Source organism: Oryctolagus cuniculus, chromosome 16, assembly GCF_051225735.1.
Source record: "Oryctolagus cuniculus isolate XC-2025 breed Fujian yellow rabbit chromosome 16, ASM5122573v1, whole genome shotgun sequence".
Taxonomy (NCBI): Eukaryota; Metazoa; Chordata; class Mammalia; order Lagomorpha; family Leporidae; genus Oryctolagus; species Oryctolagus cuniculus.
The window spans coordinates 74,530,435-74,553,453 of NC_142882.1; the positions used below are offsets into that span (position 1 = coordinate 74,530,435).

At 44.7% G+C, this 23,019-nt stretch overlaps 1 protein-coding gene across 3 annotated transcripts in view; it reads right to left on the reverse strand.

The window, feature by feature from the left end:
• MIOS (meiosis regulator for oocyte development) overlaps window positions 1–13,139 on the reverse strand; it is a 35,166-nt gene extending 22,027 nt beyond the window's left edge. Inside the window, exons 1-4 of one of the 3 annotated variants that reach the window (XM_051853317.3) lie at window positions 12,950–13,139; window positions 12,051–12,151; window positions 4,441–5,771; window positions 4,018–4,116 (exon numbers count right to left, since the gene is read on the reverse strand). In XM_051853317.3, coding sequence (XP_051709277.3) covers window positions 4,018–4,116; window positions 4,441–5,731 — 1,390 coding nt within the window. In that variant the 5' untranslated portion in view covers window positions 5,732–5,771; window positions 12,051–12,151; window positions 12,950–13,139. Of the gene's footprint in view, window positions 1–4,017; window positions 4,117–4,440; window positions 5,772–12,050; window positions 12,152–12,552; window positions 12,774–12,949 lie in introns of those variants that run through there. The other 2 variants (XM_008261698.5, XM_051853318.3) reach the window with 2 other exon arrangements.
• Window positions 13,140–23,019: the final 9,880 nt, after the last annotated feature.

Sequence of the window (23,019 nt, forward strand, 5' to 3'; positions counted from 1 at the left end):
GAACCATTAAAGTTATATACACAGACAACACTGTGAACACTACCATACAGAATTACACAAGAGACTCAGAGCGTCTGTTCTGGTCCTGGCTGAATTCAACACAAGCTCTTCCAGTCAACTTGTCTTTCTGATCTCCAGTGGTCTACACTTCCCAAGACCTGACCTACTCCTTTCATGGTCACAACTCCAAATGAGCCACTTTATGACCAACATCTAATCTCGTAGAAATCTCAATTCCTCCACATCCCTCAACTCCACAGTGTCATTCGGCACTCATTTTTATTTACCAGTATCGTTCTGTCTTTGTTATCATCTCTATCCAAACTAACCCCAACGGCCAACAAGTGAATCACTCTATTGTCAACAGTCTTCATTGCTTGCCCCACTCTCCTGGTAGAGCAGTGTTGTCCTGCAGTCAAACTCTGAGGTTTCCCACAACAGCTCTCCCCTTCCTCTCTTCTCCCCGTAACCTCCCTATGCCTCAGCCTCTGGTGGCTGAACCTCTAACAATCTCCATACCCCATTTCTTCCCCTTTCCCTTGGACTAACATGGAAGAGATATGCACCCTACTAGGTGAAGTGGAACCTGTGATCTAGATCCCACTGCCTCCCACTCTTAGACATCTTTTGGCTCCACCCCTTCTCTCTGTATCTTCCAACTTCTTTACAGGCATGGGATTCCTGTCACCAGCATTTACACACTCTTAAATCAATCCCATGTGGAAAATTAAAAAAAAAAAAAAAAAAAAATCAACAGAGGCCCTACCTTGACCCAGATTTGTCTCCTACTTTTTTTTTATTTCTTCATATAGTCATCTTGAATTATTTATAACTGACTACTTCATTTCTTCAAACCACTCAAATTTCTACTCCAACTGCAATTTGCCCCCTTCATCCAATTAATCATTAAATCTGTCCCACTCTCCAATTCACCGTATTTCTCCAATCCATCTACTACTAACCTTGGTAAGGACTCCACCACTTCTTGCCTGATTACTGTAGGCTTCTACCAGGTGTCCCTACTATCAATCCTGATCCCTCCTCCATCTACACACAGATTCTGTTACAACTCTTTAAACTTCTCCCTTACTTGATCTCGAAGGTGAAAATCTCCCTACATCCTTAACATGATTCTTCAGTCCTTCTTGAATTGGCCCAATGCTTACTTTTCTAGCCTCCATTCTTTCCTTACTCGCTGCTTCATGCTCTGTTCCACACTAACAGTTCTTCCTCTGGGCTTACCGCATATGCTCTCCCCAGTCTGAACTTTCTTTTTGCCTTTACCTCTTCCAGGGAAGCTCTAATCCTTCCCAACAGATTAGGAATCCTTCCTGTGCGGAACTGTTCTTCTCACACTATAACTGCAAGTTTACTTGCCCATCTTCTGCACTGGATCATTGATTCCCACGAGCAGGGATGACACTTCAATCTCTGTGAGGTGAAGAAATTCATCTAGCTCATTGACAGTTATATCTCCAGATCCCAGGACCATTCCAGGGACACAGTGAGCATGTAATAAGTATTGACTGGGTGAGGGAACTTACTGCATATTGCAATTATAAAATTATTAATTTAGTAATTTATTAATCATTTAATAAATACACAGAGAGTAACTGTCACAGTAAACACTGATATATCATTTGTCACCAAAACAAAAACTTAGCTCTGTGCTCTAATAAATTTATGCATGAGGTTATTGTGGGTAAGATCATTCAATATGTTTACTATATGCTGAATACAAAACACACAATTTTAAAAAAAGGTTTTGCCAGGTAAAATACAGAAATGAAACCTTGGAGTGCCATTTTGGACAGCAATTTCTAACTTTCTGCCTTTGGGTAGTAGAAATAAAAACAAATAAGCCAAACAAAACAAAAAGCTGAAAATGTAGCAATGAGGAAATCCTTCATAAGGAAACCTTTGGCTACTCTGACCTAAGGACAGAATACTCAGCTTGCTTCTACTGCACCAGAAACACAAGGATAGTCCACACTTTGCCTCTTGCTTGTCCTCTCAGGGAGTTTAGCATTTCTCTAAAATGTATCAAATTGCAACAAACACAATAACCAACTTCAGAATTACCGAGAATAAGATCTGATTTTAAACAGCTAAAATACTATAAATTCTAAACACTTGGTGTTTAAAGTTTCACAGCAGTAGTTGTAAAATCATGAACCATGTTTATTGAGGTTGATTTATGGGGTAATTCAGGGTATTCGCCCTTTTACCTATATTAATAAAAATGGCAGTTTCTAATTAAACTCATTCATTTTACTACTTATAATAAAGGTTACTCCCCCCCCCCCTTTTTTTTGGTGGAGGGCTAAAGAGAACACCAAAATGAAGTAGATAAGAAGTCTACAGCCGGTGCCGCGGCTCACTAAGCTAATCCTCCGCCTTGCGGCGCCCGCACACCGGGTTCTAGTCCTGATTGGGGCGGCGGATTCTGTCCCGGTTGCCCCTCTTCCAGGCCAGCTCTCTGCTGTGGCCAGGGAGTGCAGTGGAGGATGGCCCAAGTGCTTGGGCCCTGCACCCCATGGGAGACCAGGAGAAGTACCTGGCTCCTGCCATCGGATCCGCGCTGTGCGCCGGCCGCAGCGCGCGCCAGCCGCGGTGGCCATTGGAGGGTGAACCAACGGCAAAGGAAGACCTTTCTCTCTGTCTCTCTCTCTCACTGTCCACTCTGCCTGTCAAAAAATAAAAAATAAATAAAAATAAGTCTATTACACCTTTCAGCAATGTAGACCAAAGTCATTTGAAAATCCTTTAAGAAAGCCACAATGTAAGAACATAACAGTTCAACTCAGCTGCTTCATTTACTCTAAGAAGTGTATTTTGTATTACCTGTAGATCTGTGTGATCGATCTAAGTCCTGTTCCAAAAAAAAACAAAAACAAAAACAAAAAAAAAACCCAGTTGCATTTACAACTTCTACTGTCCCTTGACTAAATAATGAGAACTACATTTTAGCATCTTGACTTGGGCCTAAATTTACCACCAAAAGCTAGAGATCAAACCTTGGTTGAGGAGACAATTATAATAAAATGCATAATTAAATCCTAATAAAAAGAGTAACACCTACTGTTTAAAGCAGTCAGTGAAAATGTAACTTAAGGGTTTCCATCATTTTAATTTTGTTCTTAAAGATCATTAATTACTTTCTTACATTAATGTATCATTAATTCATTCATTCACTCATTCATCAGAGACTATTTCAGGGATGGCTCCTTCAGGTTAGTCAAGCTACATGTCACAGCTACAGTCCTTGCAATTAAATGGCTAAAAGTATTTGGGCAGCAAATACTCCTTCAACTGGACATCTTTTTGTTTTTGAAAAGCAAAATGCTGTGATAAAATACTAATTAACAATCAGCATCCTATAAATCATTTAGTGTAAAACCACTAAAAGTGAGTCTTCAAGAAACAGTACTGGGCCGGCGCCGCGGCTCACTAGGCTAATCCTCCGCCTAGCGGCGCCGGCACACCGGGTTCTAGTCCCGGTCGGGGCGCCGGATTCTGTCCCGGTTGCCCCTCTTCCAGGCCAGCCCTCTGCTGTGGCCAGGGAGTGCAGTGGAGGATGGCCCAGGTGCTTGGGCCCTGCACCCCATGGGAGACCAGGAAAAGCACCTGGCTCCTGGCTCCTGCCATTGGATCAGCGCGGTGCGCCGGTCGCAGCGCGCCGGCCGTGGCGGCCATTGGAGGGTGAACCAACGGCAAAGGAAGACCTTTCTCTCTGTCTCTCTCTCTCACTGTCCACTCTGCCTGTCCAAAAAAAAAAAAAAAAAGAAACAGTACTGAATAAATGAACTGACCAAACATTAATGTCACTTCAATCAAGACTCCCTCCCAAAAGGTATTTAGGTATGAATACAATAGCATTTAACTCAAAATTTCAGTAAGATAATAACCAGAAAACCAAAAAGAAAAAGGGATATTTATGTACCAAATGATTAGGGACAAAATAAAAAATACAAAAGTTAGAAACACATTGGAAAAAAAAAAATGGGATTTTCTTACCCAAAGATGATTTTACAATTGACTTTATTCCTGCATAAACCAATGAGCCTTTGTTGCCTGGAGATTTCTGATCCATATCTTCCGTATATTGTTTCATAAGTATTTAAATGCATAGGAAATTCTAAGTGATGAAGTTTTAGACAATATTTCAAAGCTAAACATATTTTGATTTGGAGCCAATTCATAATAGGCGTCAGGGCAATGAGAGCACTCCTACTCTACTGTATACTTCTCTTCCTCCTACACAAACTACAAAGCAGTTATTTCAAGTTCAAGAGTTTTTGAATCATTTTACTTTGTAACTTAGTATTATGTAACTTGTACTTAGATATAAAACATTCAGTGTATTTATAACTGACCTTTCAGCAAACTTCAGGGACATCTCTATCTGATTAACCAGACACAATCAAATACAAAGGATATAGTGCAGAGTATACCAGAGTGACTTGAGCTGTGCATCTTCATTTCCAGCTAAAATGTGATTTCTCCACACCTGCTCTGTATCAAGTCCGTACCTCGATAAAGCCCGAAGGCGCATCTTTGTTGCTATATCTTTTTCTACAGAATTATCATTTTCTTCTTCAGTGCATTCATACAAATGACGGCCACAAGCCCACATTAAAGACGTAACTGGACTCCAGGCAAGCGATATTCTTTCAAAAACAGTGAAGTCAGACATTGTTCTGTTGGGAGTTACAACTATCATTCGATTTTGACTTGTTGGATGCCATGCAAAGGAAGCAATGTAGTTGTCACAAGGTTGCACACTTCTTTCAATTATTGTGGGCTCAGTTTCATCTCCAATAGGAGTGGGTGTATGCTGCATATCATATAATCTAATAATATTACTATCTCTTGTTAAAGTGGCAAGCAGACCAGTCCTAGTTGGACACCATGCTACTTTTGTTAAGGGTTTTGGTTGCTCAGTCAAAGTCAAAACTGGCTTCTCAAATTTCCTAAGGTCCCATATTGCAACCTGACCTTCATAGAAGGAAGCAACACGATCATGGAAGTATGGATCCACAGTCACCCCTTGAACTGCTTTCGTATTTACAAACATCTTTTGGCTTGTATTCCGAAGATCAAATATGGCTAGGTTACGATGCATACCAGCCAGGAGAAGTTTCTGGTCTCGTGGAAGCCAACAGAGAGAAAGACAAGCATCATTCTGTCCTAATTCATAAAGTGGCTTTGTTACTAATGTTGTTTCGGTTTCGCCTGCTGAAAGTCTCACTTTTTCCATGGGAACTATGTCAGGCGTATATTTGCTGCAGATATCCCATATCAGCACTGAAAAGTCAGCTCTGTGTTTATCAAGACCAGCAGCAAGCCAGTTACTATCCAGAGGATTCCATGCAAGGGTGTTGCATTGTCGTGCATGCTTTGGAACGAATTCTTTCCCAATCAAATCTTTGAACTTTGAGTTATGATCCTGACCAAGACTTGTAAGGACAACTCGACCATTTGCTTGTCCAACTGCCAGGAGACATTCAGGATCATAATCGAGATACCAGGCAACGCATTTCATGTAAGGTGTATCTGAATTGATGGACAGTAATGTAGCCGCAGAGTCTTCTGATAAACGCAAAGATCCAGCTTTGAGTTCTGAATTCACAGTAGATTCCACATGATAAAGGCTCAGTTCTGAATCACATACAACAAATCTATCAACCTGGTGTGGTGCCCACAGAATGTCAGGTTTGGTACCGCTCATGTTGATGGATGTGCTCACAAAGTCCAGTCAGGCCCATTCACTGAAACAGTTGTAAACAAAAAGTGGTAAGATACCAACAAAGTACAATTTTGAAAAATCAGGAAACTCTCTATACAAATATCCTCTTTGGCAATATATTTGTTATTTCTTCTATCACTATGAATTCAAGACATTTACTTACTAAAAGGGAGAATGAAAAGCCACCACTTCCTCCAATAAAATGAGCTGGTAAGAACCTGAGAACTCCGTTCTGGCCTTATTTCCCATGATCAATTATCTTAATTGCACTGTTACTAGTACTTCCAATTTAACCTCAGGGTTTTAACAACTTCAGCGTGGTGAGCAAATTAATAAGTATCATCAAGCCTTTGAAGGAGGGAGAACTTAAAAGAGCTGTGAACTGTGTTCCTAAGCAATAGTTTAGAGCAGCACTGTCCAAGAGAACTTTCTACAACAACAAAAATCTGCGGTCCATCAGGGTAGTCACCAGCAACAAGTGCCTACTAAGCATGAGAAATGTGACTAGTTCATATGTTATCTAATTATAAAATAAATGGCCACATGTGCCATCATAACGCACAATGCAGATGTAAAGTATAATGTGCTCCTAAGACACAGGTTTCTTCCAACTTTCCATGAAAAGCAGTAGCTTTATATGGCAGAGTGAACTGTTTAAAGAAGTAAGAAACATGATTTCTATCCCAAGCTCTGCTACATACTAGTTCTATTCCTTAAAAAGGAACCACCAATTTATTTTTTTAAGATTTTTTTAATTTATTTATTTTAAAGAGTTACGGAGAGTCAGAGTCGGCGGGGGGGGAGGCTCTTTCATCTGCTAGTTCACTCCCCAACTGGCTGCAACAGGTCGGAGCTGTGCCTATCTGAAGCCAGGAGCCAGGAGCTTCTTCCAGGTTTCCCACGCAGGTGCAGGGGCCCAAGGACTTGAGCCATCTTCCACTGGTTTCCCAGGCCAGAGCAGAGAGCTAGATCAGAAGTGGAGCAGCCGGGTCTCAAACCGGTGCCCTTATGGGATGTTGGCGCTGCAGGCAGCAGCTTTACCCATTACACCACAGTGCTGGCCCCAACAATTTCTTTAAAGTGACTCATTTTTAAAATGTGAAAATTGACATTAACCCAATCATAAGGTCTATGGATGGTAGGTATAAAAGCCAATTACATTTTTTCTAAGATATGCTAAAATATATGACTATTAAAAATGCTTGTAGGCTTATGTAGAATTCATCCTATTTACAACCAGTAGTACACACATCATACTTACTAAGAGACTCTTTTGGCTTTTAAGTCTATAAACTTTTGAATATTGTTGAAATGGGCTTTTTGAGAAAATAAATATTCTAGCAGTTGAAGCACAAACTAAAAATACCTATGGTTAAAAATGATGTTTTTGGGGCCAGCACTGTGGCATAGCGGGTAAAGCCGTCGCCTGCAGTGCCGGAATCCCATATGCATCCCGGTTCAAGTCCTGGCCACTCCACTTCTGATCCAGCTCTCTACATTGGCTTGGGAAAGCAGTAGAAGATGGCACAAGTCCTAGGGCCCCTGCACTCGCATGGAGACCCAGAGGAAGCTCCTGGCTCCTGGCTTCAGATCAGTGCAGCTCTGGCCATTGTGGCCAATTGAGGAGTGAACCAGTGAATGGAAGACCTCTTTCTCTCTCTGTGTAACTTTTTTTTTTTAATTTTTTTTAAATTTTTTGACAGGCAGAGTGGAAAGTGAGAGAGAGAGGGACAGAGAGAAAGGTCTTCCTTTGCCGTTGGTTCACCCTCCAATGGCCGCTGCGGCCGGCGCACCGCGCGGATCCTGGTCTCCCATGGGGTGCAGGGCCCAAGCACCTGGGCCATCCTCCACTGCACTCCCTGGCCGCAGCAGAGAGCTGGCCTGGAAGAGGGGCAACCGGGACAGAATCCGGCACCCCGACCGGGACTAGAACTCGGTGTGCCGGCGCCGCAAGGTGGAGGATTAGCCTAGTGAGCTGTGGCGCTGGCTTCTGACTTTCAAATAAATAAATAAATCTTTAAAAAAACCGATGTTTTAATAATAAAGGATGTCTACAAAAACTGAATTTATTAAGAATTTATTTGAGAAGCAGAGAAAGAGACAGAAGTCGCCTACTCTCAGTGAGTCATTTCCCAACTGCCTGCAATAGCCAGGGCTGAGCCAGGTCAAATGTGGGAGTGGGAAATCCAATCTGGGTTCCCACGTGGGTGGCAAGAACCCAAGCACTCTGCCATCACCTGCTGCTTCCCAGGGTGTACATTAGATGAGTGGCACTGTGGCTTGAACTCACGCACTCTGAAATGGGACGTGAGAGTCCCAAGCAGCGTCCCAACTGCTATACCAAGTGCCCATTCCTGTCTACAAACATTTAAATGTCTAACTGATGTGGGCAAGAGGTAATAGTCTAGATTCAAAATGAGTGAACATCTTCATAATAGTCTGAAATCAAAATGAGCAAACATCTTCATTGCAACTGTACAGTTTGTTCTTGGAGGGTGAAGCTTTGGTTCATTCAACTCTATATACCCAGCACACACTCTTTAAAAAAAAAAAAATTTTGAGCACTGACTGCGCAAGCATGTTACAAACAACAACAACAACAATTTACTCTCAGGCTAAGGTGTATACAAAACACGAATGAATTTGTTTAGACATGCAACCTATCCCAGGTGATCTCATTATATATATTTGCAAATGCAACAAAATCTAAAACTCTACTGGTCCCAAACATTTTTGAAAAGAAATCATCAACAAGTACCAAATAATTCAGCTCAAACATAGATGTTTTTCTCTTTGATCTTGCAAAAGCTTCAGTCAGGAATTACTAGTCTAGAATTTCAGACTCACATAATTGAATGATTAGGAAATACATTTAAGAATTCTCATACTAGCTTTATTTCCTTCCTAACCTTTCGGATCAGTCAGCCCAGGATCAGTCACTTCATTTATACTCCGACCAGCACCCTCAATTTCCTGGTTGCCTGCCACTTTCTCTTTCCTCAATCCTGGATCAGCCTAATTATATACTATCTCTGTCCTCCACTCAGGCTACCAAGTGCTACTGGACTGAGGCAGTGGCAACGCCCTGAAGACTGACTGTAAGAAAGCAGGGTGTACAACTTAGCTGCTCTGTGTGGCACTGACTCAGTAATTCTTTTATCCCTCTTGCCACTCTGGTCCTTTAGAAATCTACCTGTTTTGATGTCAGAATAATCTTTTTATTTCAACTTTTATGTATTCAGAGTTTATTTATTGAGAGGCAGAGAGAGAAGGGAATCTCCTACCCACTGATTCACTCTTCAAATGCTCCCAACAGTCAGGGCTGGGCGAGGCTAAACCCAAGAGCCAGAAACTCAGTCCTGGACTCCCACATAGGTGGCAGGGACCCAAGTAGTTGAGTCATCACCTGCTGCCTCCCACGAGGTATATCAGCAGAAAGCTGGAATCTGTAGTTGCACGAGGACTCGAACCCAGGCACTCTGATATGGGACGCGGATGTCCTAAGTGGGATTTTACCGGCTGTGCCAAACACCCACCTGGAGAATAATCTTTTTACAACACAAATTTGACCAGATGAGTCAACCCTTGCTTAAAACTTTGTAATGGTTTGCAACTGCTGAGTATGCAGAATTCCGAATCTTCAATACAACCTACAAGACTATAGATGGCTTTGGCCTCTACCTGCTCTGGCCTAATGGCACATCATTCTCCTCCTCGCTAACTACACTGTCCTACTCCATTCCTAGAACAAGCCTACCGCCCCATCACCATACCTTTGCAAATCACGTTCCCTCGGATTGAAGCACTCTTTCCTCATTTCCTTTTTTTATGATTTATTTATTTATTTGAAAGGCAGAGTTACCGTGAGGCAGAGGCAGAGAGAGGCTGGTTCACTCCCCAGATGGCCTAAACGTCCAGAGCTACACCAATCCAAAGCCAGGAGCTCCTTCCGGTCCCCCACACAGGTACAGAGGCCTAAGGACTTGGGCCATGTTCTACTGCTTTCCCAGGCCATAGTAAAGAGCTGGACCAGAAGTGGAGCAGCTGGAACAGGAACCAGTGCCCATATGGGATGCCAGCACTGCAGGCAGCAGCTTTATCCACTATGCCACAGTGCCAGCCCCTTTCCTCATTTCTGAGGCAAGACAAAATCTGCTCAACTTTGGTAGCAACCACTCTCTACACTCTCCCTAGGCAAGACTGGGTTATTTAGACATATAATCTTCACTGAACAGTATCCTCTCATTTTAAATCACCCATCTCTCTCTCCTACCAGAGTGTAAGCTCCTTAAGTGGAGGTAAAATGTCTCTTGTCTCTCTATACCTCTAGCAGTCAGCACAGCGAAAGGCAATCAGTAGGTAGTAAATTAAGCATTTGTTATACTCGTGCATGTGTTGACTATTTCCTCTGACTCTTCTCACAACTGCTATCTCCAGGTCTTACCAATATCTGTATCCTCTACCCTCCACCCTTCCTAGTAGAGGTGAGGTCAAGCCAAGGGCAAGGTATCAACAATCACAACTTGTTCCAGCGACCATGGGCAAGAGCCCCACAGTGAACCATCCTAAGAGAGGATTCATTCTAAATAAGTCATCTTTTATTTACTCTGTAACTATTGATTGGGAAACTTCCATGTTCTTGGCACTGTTCTAAATGCTTGGAACACAGTAGTGAATGGTGGCAGGTAAGGTCCCTGGCCAAATAACAACTCTGCTTCAGTGATGAAGTTAAATCCAATCTTAATAGTTTAAAATTTCAAGAATGAAGAGGAAGAGGGGCACCTTACATAGCTACTTCGTGTTAAGACAGCAAAGAGGAAACATACTGTCACATAGGCATTTCTACTCACACCTTCACAAACAGAAGCCATCTGTTATTGGAGATAGCCTTCAATACGGCCCATCTTCCTATGTCACTGGGAGGTAAAATAAGCATTTTTAAAATCTACAATCTCGTTCTTTATAAACAAACGGTCTCTGGTAAAAGTTGATGCCACATAGAAAAATCATTTTTTTTTAATTTATGTGAAAGGCAAAATAACAGAAAGATCAGAGACAGAGAGATCTTCCTTATGCTGCTTCACTCCCCAAATGCCTGAACAGTCATGACAGGGCCAAGCCAAGGCCAAAAGCCCAGAACTCCAATTGCATCTCCCACGTGGGTGGCAGGGACCCAAGTACCCGAGCCATCACCTCCTGCCTCCAAGTATGCACATTAGCAGGAAGCTGGATGGCAAGCGGAGCAGCTGGGACTTGACCAGGGTACTCTGAGATGGGATGCAGGTGTCCCAAGTTTGTAGCTTAACAGCTGTGCCACAACACCTGCCCCAGAAAAATCCATCTTGCAAAATGCAAATGAAAAGTGTTACTATAATTTTAAAAACTCTTGATTTATATGACTATTAATACAGAATCATCAGCATTTCTTCTGGTGCTGAACACTTATAATATTTATATTATTATCTTCAAAATTTGATTCAAGTAAATTACACAGAATCATAGGCCTTCAATTAGAAAAAGATTAGCAAATTCTTTTCATTCCATGTGGGACAAAAGTAAAGACTAGATGTTCTGGTTCTTGTCCAAGGTCTCTTAAACCAGCTGCATAATCTGCTAGACCTGTGCAAGAGAAAAATGCAGGGCTCAGAGGCTGCTGCCTTCAGCAATGGCATCCCATATAGGCACTGGTTCAAGTCCCAACTGCTCCATTTCCAACCTGGCTCACTGCTGATGTGTCTGGCAAAGCAGCAGAAGATGGCCCAAGCACTTGGACTCCTTGAGTCCACATGAGAGATCCGGAAGAAACTCCTGGCTTCAGCCTGACCACTGCAGCCATTTGGGGATTGGACCAGTGGATGGAACCGACCTCCCTCTCTGTAACTCTGCCTTTCAGATAAATAAAATAAATCTTAGAAAAGAAACTGCAGGGCTCCCTTTCTTAAAAAACTATTAAACGTGTTGAGAGAGTCAAAAAATGTCAAGCCAGTCAGAGCAGAGCTCTAAACTAAGTGCCAGTCATCCTAAATGCTGGACCCTGGACTCAGAAATCCTCCAGTCACTCACCAGCTCAGACCCTGGCAACTCTCTTAATAGTCCCAGTTCAGAAAACCAAAATAGAACCTATCCTATTTCCATCTCACAAGTCGTGACAACCAAAGGCAATGAGCTCCTTGCATCGCAAAGATGGATCACTACTAGCCTCTTAAAGAGCCCAGGAAGCTAATGTTTTCAAACCCTGGAGTCGAACAACTGAGTCCAAGGGGAGGGTTTGCAGTCCTCAGCCCTTCTGTTAGATCCTCACCTTCAAGTTTAACGAGTGCTCACTTCCCACCGATGCTTTCTCAGCCAAGGAAAGCCATGCTGACTTCGCGCTCAGCACCAGAACTCCACGACAGCACTGTCCTACAAAACACGCGTGAAACCAGACGCTGTAAACTCTGAAGCACGGGGTCAGAACAGAGGAATTAAATAACCCAAGGATCAAAGCCAGGGTCCTTTCAACACAGAAACAATGCAAAAAAAAAAATCATTAATGTGAGTTAAAAAAAAAAAAAAAAACTGGCATCAAGCCTTGGAGAGCCTACGGGTCCTTAACACTTAACAGCCCATCTCCAGTCCATGCGTGCCCTCCCACAGCACTAAGCGTACAAAGGATCCGAGCACAGGCTTTCGGCCGGGGCAACTTTCGACAGTGCCCGCAGCCACCGCCTCCTAGAGACGCCCTGCACGGCTCCCGGGCTGTCTTAAGCAAATGTCCTCACACAGCAGGCTGCTGCTAAGCGACTGGGCAGAGCTCAGGGCACCTGAGGCGCCTCTGTCCATCCTCAGGCTCCCGTCGCAAAGCAGCGGCGGCGGCCGGGGAAAGGCCCTTTAGGAAGTACTTCACAGGGACCAGTGGAACCGGGCGTGTTGCTATTCCGGGTGAACCAGGAACCTGACGCCACTCCCACGCTCCAGGCTCGCCGCCTGGCCTCCCGATCGCGCCGGGGACGCGGCGGAAGCTGCGCCGTGGCCCCCGCACCCCCTCCGGCCGCCCGCGGCCCCCGCCCAGGCCCCGCCGGCCGCCCAGCGCGGTCATCGTCCCCGCGCCAGGAAGGCGAGGCCCACGCGAGGCTCGGAGGACGCCCTGGGCCCGCCCCTGGCCGGGCCTGACCACCGCGCTCTCACGCGCCCCAAGGCGCCAGGGCCGCACTCACTGACCTGAGGTGGTGGCGCGGCCGCCGCAGAGCCGCTTCCGGCCAGGACACCGCCCCTCTCGCCGCGGGTGCCGGGACGCGGGCAAGATGGCGGGCGGGCGGGCCGGGGCCCAAGACCCCACAGCCGCGTCTCCGGGGCCGCGCGGCCGCGCCTCGGCCTCCGAAGGGGAGCTCCCCGCCCGCGAGCCCCGCCCTGCCCTTGCCGGAGCCGCCCCGCCCCTGGGCGTGGCCGCTGCCCGAGAGGCCCCGCCCTCCGCCCCAGCGCCCCGGCGCGCCCCGGCGCGCCCCGGGGACGCCTTGCAGGGTACTTTGTTCCCAGGCTCCTGTGGCTGTCAGACAGGTGCATTGGCACACTTCAGCCCCGTCGGCCCTTTCTTTCCCCATTAAAAAATATACTCTAGGGCTGGCGTTGTAGCGACGCCAGCACCCCATATGGACGGTTTCATGTCGGGGCTGCTCCACTTCCCTTCCAGCTCCCTGCTAATGCGCCTGGGAAAAGCAGCATGATGGCCCAGGTGTTTGCCCCCTGCACCTGCGTGGGAGACCCGGATGAAGATAGTGGCCCCAACCTGGCCCAGCACTGGCCTTTACGGCCCCCTGGGAAGTGAACCAATGGGTGGAAGACCTCTCTGTGTCTCTCCCTCTCTGTGTAACTTTTTCTTAAAAAAAAAAAAAGAATCTTTTAAAAAATTCTTACTCTGGGCATTGTAATAGAAAAATCTCAGGTATTTGGCTCATTTACTCAGGGCACAAACTTGTGTGAACATCTTTGGGCACACAATCCCGTGCTGGAATGTGGGGAGCCAGAAGCAAAGCGTCATGGTCTGGGCAGGAAACTGAGCCCAAGCGCGACCTAAGGGCTGCACCAGTAAAGCTGAGGCGAGGAGGATGAGCCTGGGGCTAGCCAGGCAGGGGAACAGAGCACAGTGAGTTGGCAGGAATTAGCCTGTTGCTGCTGAGAAGAGCAAATGCTAAGTCCCTCAGGAGGCCAGGCTGTGGGTGCATGGACGGGGGAAGTGGGGAGAAGTTAAGACAGACACCGCGTGGGAAAGATGCCGGGAGCCATCTCTGAGATGGATGGGCTTTTTCCTAAAGGCAGTAGTGGAGTCATTGATGAGACCAGGACAGCTTGATAGGCGACCATGTGTGTGAAGGGGAGAGAGGATTCTGGGTTTCTGAGCCCTGAAGCTAAGTGGACGGGGCTGACACAGGTGTCTCAAAGTCTTTGATTGTCTGTTGGTAGAAACAACAGGATGAGCCATGTCCTGATGGTCTTCGGAGCAAAAGCATCGGGTAAGTGTTACGTGCAGCGCTGTCTTGCTGGAGCAGGGAGAGCGGCGCGGCAGAATCCCTCGCTTCAGATGCTACTTCGCCGATCTTCTGTGGTTTTGGCCATGACCCCAAATAGCCACACACAACCTCAGAGCCATAGAAGCCCCTCCCTCAGCCACTCCTGGTACGAGACAGGCAAAGTCAATATTTTCCCTGAATGTTACTCCACAAAGAAAATTTAAAGTCTTAGGTAGGGATTCACACAGCCTCCTGCCTTTTCCTCCTTCCCTGTACCACCTTCTTCATTCACTCTTTTCTTTTTTCACTTTGTTCAAAAGGCAGACGGGAAAAAGATTTTTAAGATTTATTCATTTCATTTGAAAGGCAAATTACACAGAGATATCAGTCTTTCATCCACTGGTCTCCCCAAATGGCTGCAATGGCCGGAGTTGGGCAGCCAGGAGTCAGGAGCTTCTTTCGGGCCTCCCACATGGGTGCAGGGGCCCAAGGATTTGGGCCATCCTCCATTGCAGGCATGTTATCAGGGAGCTGGATCAGAGGTGGAGCAGCCGGGACTTGAAATGGCGCCCAGATGAGATGCTGCTGTCGTTAGCAGCAGTTTAACCCGCTACGCCACAGCGCTGGCCTCCACTCTGGTTCTTAACTTCTGGCTGACATAGAGGAACAGGACAGACCCAACGTGTTTCTCCTCTTCTGAGATCAGGCACCATTGATTTTCTCCTCTCCTATGTTGTGGTTGTGGTGGAATGAGAAGGCCATGCCAAGATGACCGTTGGCGAGTGTCAGTTACTCAGGAATGGCTTTAAAGCCCACCTGGCAAGGGAGCCTGCCTGGCAACAGGCTGTGATTGGTTAGGGCATAAACCGCCCCTTGACCAGATTGGCTGCCTTGGCTATATAAGCTGTTGTACCAACTGAAATAAATGAGTCTGAGGGCTGCTCACTTCTGGCCCGCTTTCACCCGACTCCCGGGGTCTTTGTGGTGACTCCATGCCTCTTGCCCCCACCATGCTCCTCCTCTCAGAATGAATCAATCTCAACACTATGTGTCCCTTAAAATGGAAGCTGTTTGCCATTTACTACCTCGTCTCTCTTCCTTGCTGTCTGGTAAGTTGAAAAAAATAATCTAGACCAGAAATGGAAGCTCTGTATTAGAAGGTGAAGTTGCTCCATTAGCCTAAGTCCTAGTTTAATTGATAAGCAACAATACAAGTACTACAGTATAAGAAAATATGATTGTTAAAACAATTTTTAAAGAATATCTTAAAATTTAGATGTTCTGAGCATGCACATTGTTTCATTTCTCCGACTCTCATGATTAATCCATGCTCACATGGCATATTTGTTTGTGTAATAGGATGTTCAGAATAGGATTTGCATCTGTAGTTTTGGCTACAATCCCTATAGATTGGAGTAGAATATAGGCAGTGAATATCCCCACATTCCAAAGTGAGATGAAAGAATTCATAACCGGAGGACCAAACCCACCTGAACTCGGAATGGACTTGGAATGGAAGGGTCTGGAAGAGATTTCTCTGGAGAAACTCATTTCCTAATCTGCACTCCTCATCCCCTAGGAGAGGTTGGGTTGTCTTGTTCTCTGCACAGAGTTTTGCCTGTGCATCTCAGAACACGGGGTGGTGGATATGAGGGTGGGTTGCTGGCACAGCTGCCTGGAAGCTCTGAGAATGGTGCTTGGCTGGAAGGTTTGGAGGCTGAGAGGGGAGAGCTGCCTCTGCTGGAATCGGCCTCTGCTCGCAGAGTATGTTGGGACAGAAGATGCACAAGACAGAACCACAAGCCTAGAGGAGTCACTAGGACTTTGTGGCAGAAGTGAAGGACGCTGTAGGTGTTCCACTGGGAGCAAGTTGGCGTGAGGTAGAGGTTGTGTTCAAGGACACCAGGCAGGGAAGAGGCCTTGCATTAGAGGCTGGCACTAAGAGAACTTCACCTGAGAGATCCGCAGAGAAACTGTCTCCAAGGATTACCCACGCGCTCTGCAGCGAGAAGAGGCCCTGTGAGCACCTTTCAGAATAGAGCAAGGCTGTAGCCAGTTAGCTAGATCTTCCCTGCCCTTCCACCGGGGACGGCCCCAGAGTGCTGTTCAGGAGTTTGGGGTAGGCAAAGAGGCACAGATGGAGCCATGAAAAAGCTGCCCCGGCAGCAAGCCTTGGCTTGGGGGAGGAGCAGCTTCGAGCTCAGAGCTTTGGTGGCTGTGTGGCACAGACATTTTCATTAATTGTGATGAGATTGTTTTTATGGCTAAATGGGAGAGAAATGCCACTCTGTGTCAAACACTGACCCAAACAGTACTGACCTCCAGGTGACAGGGAAAATCTTGCCTCCCCAAATAGAAAGAGCTGTGGGGAAGGGGAGAATAAATGTTTTAAGATGTGTTGTTTGGAGCCTTGAGTTTTCAATGCAATGGTAACATTCAACAGTGATCAGGATAAGCAAACAACTTTACACAACTTTTAGTAACATAATACAAATTATAACATAAATACACACATAAAATGTTTACACAGAGATGTTAAATGCATCAACAGTGTGATGTGGGGGCTGGCGCCGTGGTGCAGTGGGTTAATCCTCCACCTGCAGCACTGGTGCCCTCGCTGCTCCTCTTCCGATCCAGCTCTCTGCTGTGGCCTGGGAAAGCAGTGGAGGATGGCCCAGGTACTTGGGTCTCTGCACCCGAGTGGGAGACCGGGAGGCTTCGGATCTGTGTCCATCTGGGGACTGAACCAGCAGATGGAAGACCTTTCTCTGTCTCTCCCTCTCACTGTCTGTAACTCTACCTCTCAAATAAATAACATCTTAAAAAAAAAAGTGTGATGTTATAAGTGACTGAGGTGTATGGTTCTGCAGGTTGGTTATGAAATACCTCCAGGGAGGCCAAGTGTATTGCTGTTACTCTGACAGGTGTCAGTCAGAAGGAGTCTCGAGGAAGAGGCTCTTGTCTAAAGGGAATGATGCTGTATCGTGAGGAGCATTCACACGTGATCTGTATATCAAGCAAATGCTGAGACTGCTAACAAAATTATCATGGTGATGGGCTGGCGCCGTGGCTCACTTGGTTAATCCTCCACCTGTGGTGCCGGGTTCTAGTTCCGGCTGCTCCTCTTCCAGTCCAGCTCTCTGCTATGGCTGGGGAGGGCAGTGGAGGATGGCCCAAGTGCTTGGGTCCCTGCACCCACATGGGCGACCAGGGAGAAGCACCTGGCTCCTGGCTTCGGATCGGTGCAGTGCTGGCTGTGGTGGCCATTAGAGGAGTGAACCAGTGGAAGGAAGACCTTTCTCTCTGTCTCTCTCTCACTGCCTAACTCTACCTGTCAAATAAAAAGAAAATGTGGTGATGTTTATAAAGTGAATCAAAATAATCTATCCAGAAAAAACTTAGCTTTTGTTAAAAAAAAGCATCTCTGTAACTGTTTATTGAGGGTTTAAGAGTTAAAATTCTAGTTTATATTTTTTACACATGTTAGCCAAGGAAATAGTTATCTATCATATTTGCTTCCTCATAAGTTTGCCAAAAATAAGGTTATTGGGTATAAAATGAAGAATCTCAAGGGCTTGAATTTAACTGGAAAAAACTTTAAAATAGGAAGCTATTTATCTCCTGTGAGAAAGATTGAACTTTTTTATTTTTTGCTTCTATTCTCAGGAAAAAGCTAAGGTCATGTTTTGAAAATGAAATTATCTTTTTGGGGCACCTTAGTTTTGGTGTGTGAATTCTGATACTCCCATATCTAGGTCTCCAAACAGAAGTATACTTCTCTGATTAAAGACTGAAAGCATTCTCTGTTTATATAGAAATCATTCCTTATACCCGTGCTTATAAATGTTAAATTACAGTAAATACATGTCTTATTGCCCAAGATTTTTTTCTTTCTTGAAACTTCAATGTAAATGTTTGGGAAATAATATTTCATAGCCTATAAAGGATGTCAGCATATGGGCGGTTCCCTTTGACATTATTGGGTACAAGTAAAACCTGCGCTGACTATTAAGTAGAATTGGATAAGATTAGTCATTCTCATAAAAACATTGACTCCAGAAGTTTTTTAGTGGTTGAATTCATATTGATGTATCTACCAGCTCATTAAAATTCTAGTGACTGAAACTATTTCTTTTAACCTGAGTTGTTTTTTTTTTCATTTTCACTTAGTGGAGAACATATGAAAAATGAAATAAAATGTATGTATGATACACATATGTACAGGGAGATAGATGTTAAGGGTGATAATTACAACATTCCTCCTCTGGGTTTGGAGCTAATTAAAAAATTTAAATAGCACTCAGAGACGGGGAGATCAAACTGCCAACATTATAATCAGTCAGTGTGGCTCGGACCTGAGACCTGCACCAGGCTTCCTGACCCCTGTCCCTGTGTCTACACCTTAAACTTTCACACCACAGCTTCACAGCTGCAAACGCTGCTCCTCACGTCTGATACCATTGGGTCCCAAACAGTAAATAAGAGGAGGTCACGCCTGTGTAGTTTGTTGTTGGTGGTGGTGGTGGTTTTTGTTTTGTTTTGTTTTGAGAAACAGAGCTACAGACCAAGACAGGGAGAGACAGAAGGAGAGGTTTTCTATCCACTGGTTCACTCCACAAATGGCCACAACGGCCGTAGCTGGGCAGATTGGAAGCCAGGAGCCAGGAGCTTCTTCCTGGTCTCCCATGTGGGTACGTGGGCCCAAGCACTTGGGCCATCTTCCACTACTTTCCCAGGCCACACCAGAGAGCTGGATCAGAAGTGGAGCACCTAGAACTGGAACTGGTGCCCCATGGGATGCCGGTGCCACAGGCGGAGGCTTAACCTGCTCACCACAAAGCTGGCCCCAGTGTGTACTCCTTTCGATACATTTCCTCCACCAGATCAAGAACCTATGGATGTTAGAGTGTCTCCCCTACCATTAGGGTAACCTTAAGTCCTCCTCCACGGAGGATTGGAATGGGGGCAGAGAGACACTAGCAGAAATATCACAGGAAAATCAAAGCAAGGGCACAGGTTTTACATGACATACTTGGTGGAACTTTGCCAGTTTAAGTAATCAAAATCTTTGGAAAGGTAAACTTTAGCAGACACAGGCTGCACAATAGTTTCAGTTATTCCTCAAATATTATTGACGAATGACTGTGTGCACATCATACGGGTGTTATAAGAGGAGTGAAAAACACAAAAGTGATGCCTTTAACTTAGTGGGAGAGAATATTTTATGATATCAAATACTTCCATCTTGGTACAAAATACTAAGTATTGTTAGGTGAATGATAACATAAACACTGGGGGAATTCAGTCAGGAGTTATCTCTAATTAAAACTCCCTTATTAAATTTTAATTTAAAGAGCAAGACAGAGGCTGGCACCACGGCTCACTAGGCTAATCCTCCGCCTACGGCGCCGGCACTCCGGGTTCTAGTCCCAGTTGGGGCGCCAGATTCTGTCCCCATTGCTCCTCTTCTAGTCCAGCTCTCTGCTGTGGCCTGGGGAGACAGTGGAGGATGGCCCTGCACCCGCATGGGAGACCAGGAGGAAGAACCTGGCTCCTGGCTTTGGATCAGCGCAGCGCACCAGCTGTAGCGGCCATCTGGGGGATGAACCAATGGAAAAGGAAGACCTTTCTCTTTGTCTCTGTCTCTGTCTCACTATCTAACTCTGCCTGTCAAAAAAAAAAAAAAAAAAAGTAGGAAGGATTGCTTCCAGGTCACTTGTTCTGGCCAGAGGAATATATACGAAAACATATCTAAATATATCTAAATAGATATGTATCTAAATAGACTAGAGAGGGCCGGTGCCGTGGCTCACTAGGCTAATCCTCTGCCTAGCGACGCTGGCACACCAGGTTCTAGTCCTGGTCGGGGCGCCGGATTATGTCCCGGTTGCTCCTCTTCCAGGCCAGCTCTCTGCTGTGGCCAGGGAGTGCAGTGGAGGATGGCCCAGGTGCTTGGGCCCTGCACCCCATGGGAGACCAGGATAAGCACCTGACTCCTGCCATCAGAGCAGCGCGGTCGGCCACAGCAGCCATTGGAGGGTGAACCAACTGCAAAGGAAGACCTTTCTCTCTGTCTCTCTCTCTCACTGTCCACTCTGCCTGTCAAAAAAAAAAAAAAAAAAAATAGACTAGAGAGTAGTGATCCCATGCTATCTTGAAATGGCTGTAATAGGGGTATTTGCATAACAAAAATTTGCTACAAATTAGAGATTAAATTATTGTTTTTTCAATTGTCTAAATAGTTATGGAAAAATTATTAGTACAGATTAAAATTTAAATTATGTTGTATCTGTAACAACTGAATAACAAAAAGTTGAGGAACTATTCCAGTATTTGAAAATTAATATCTTATTCTGCTGTGAACCTTCTTATATCATTGACAGACAAATGAAGTTTCAACATGTACATCTTTTGCTCTGTTAATTTTTTAAAAAACTTATTGAAATACAGACTTCATACCAAGAAAATTAACGTAAATGTACAGATAAATTAGAACTTTATCACCTGATCACACTAATAACCAACAACCAAATCAAGAAAAAAGTATTGTTAAAACCCCAACAGTCCTCACTATTCCCTCCTTTCATTTACTTTTGATGTGTGTAGTAAGGGTGTATTGTGAGGGCCTACGCTGTGGTGCAGTGGGTTAAAGCCCTGTCCTGAAGCGCTGGCATCCCATATGGGTGCCAGTTCTATTCCCAGCTTCTCCCCTTTTGATCCAGCTTTCTGCTATGGCCTGGGAAAGCAGTAGAAGATGGCCCATGTGCTTGGGCCCCTGGACTCATGTGGAAGACCCAGAAGAAGCTCCTGGCTTCAGATCGGCTCAGCTCCGGCCGTTGTGGCCATCTGGGGAGTGAACCAGTGGATGGAAGACCTCTCTGTCTCTACCTCTTTCTGTAACTTTTTCAAATAAATAAAATAAATCTTTGAAAAAGAGTGTATTGTCATTTATATGGTTGACGAGGCCAAGGCAACTTCAGCTGGCTGAGAAGGTCACAGCAGAAGGTCTGTCTCAGCAAGGCATGAGAAGGACAGCTGCGGTCCTCTTGGTGGTTTTAGGTTTGATGGGAACTACAAGCTGGAGCTTGCTGGTGGTCCTGCTAATGATTGCTGTATTCCTAATTTTACGGAAGAGCACTTAGTCTCATAACCTCCAAAATGTCCATTGCCTTGTAGAATTTTAATCAAGAGAATGTTAGTGTAGAAGAAAGGGTTAATGCCTTATGCAAGGTTGAGCTGTTTGTAGAAAAGAATTAAAAGGCAACAGGCTCTCTGGTATATACTTCCCATTAGAATAAAGATAGATGTTAATAAAGCTTTAATTCACTATATGCTATAAATACTACAATGGTTAGGATATCAAAACTGTAGAATAGATCTAAGTAAACCTTTAAATAAGTGCAATAAAGAAATTAAAGAATTACAGAAAAAATTGCAAAGAGGGGATACATTTTAAAAAAGGTCTGCTTTGAACTTGGGGCTTCTAGTAAAGATTAGATTAGGAAGGTACTATTCTAGCCTATGTAGCCAATTTCTGCATAGTTCAGCACTCGAGGCCTTGGCTTGTGTGGGCAGCCTGTTATCTTGCACCTGTCTGTGATTGTTACCCATGTTCTAAATATGCCCTTGAAAATTAAAAAAAAAAATTGTAATTAAAAAAAATGGACAACAGGCGTTTCATTGTAAGAAGAAAAAGTCATTATGTGGCTTATAATATAAAAATAAAGTCTGGTGCCTGAGAGCCAGAGCCCTGCCGTCAGCCTTGCTGTGAGTGTCTCTCATTTCTTCGACACCTCTCACACCTTGGGGCCCCTGGACTGGCTGGAGCTGGTCTCCGGCATATGGTGTGATTCATTGAAGTACTATTTACTTATAACTATATACTAAATGATAAGACATCCACACGATTTTTATAGTCTATATATTAGCTACCACAAATAAATGACAATGTGGTATTTGTCTTTTGGGGTCTGGCTTATTTCATTGAGCATAATCTCCAATTGCATCCATTTTGTTGAAATTTCAGGATTCATTCTTTTTTTAAGATTGATTTATTTATTTGAAAGGCAGATTTACAGAGGGAGGGAGAGGCAGAGGAAGAGCTATCTCTTATCCACTGGTTCACTCCCCAAACAGCAGCAATACCCAGGGCTGGGCCAAGCCAAATCCAGAAGCCAGGAGCTTCATCCAGATCTTCCATGTGGGTGAGAACACTTGGGCTATCTTCTACTGCTTTTCTCAGGTCATTAGCAGGAAGCTGGATCGGAAGTGGAGCAGTCTGGACACACCCACATGGGTTGCTGGCTTCACAGGCCATGGCTTTACCTGCTGCACCCCAACACTGGCCACTAGATGTCATTCTTTTTTATGGCAGAGTAATAATCAATAATTTTCTTTATCCTTTGGATATATCCCCAGGAGTGTGGTAGATCTATTTTTAATTTTCTGAGGTATCTCTATACTCTTTTCCATATTGGTTGTAGCAGTCTATATTCCCATTAATAGTGTGTTATGTACCATTTTCTCCACATCCTCACTGGTACTTGTTATTTAATTTTTAGATGATAGCTATTCTAAGTGTGGTGAAGTGTTACCTCATTTTTTTTTTTTTTTATATTTCCCTGATAGCTAGTGACCCTGAGCTTTTTTCATGTGTCTGTTGGACATTTGTGTTTCATTCTTTGTACAAGGCTGGTTCATATCCTTTACCCATTTCTTCACTGGATTGTTTGTTTCATTGTTGTTGAGTTTCTTGAGCTCCTTATATTCTGGTCATTAATCTTT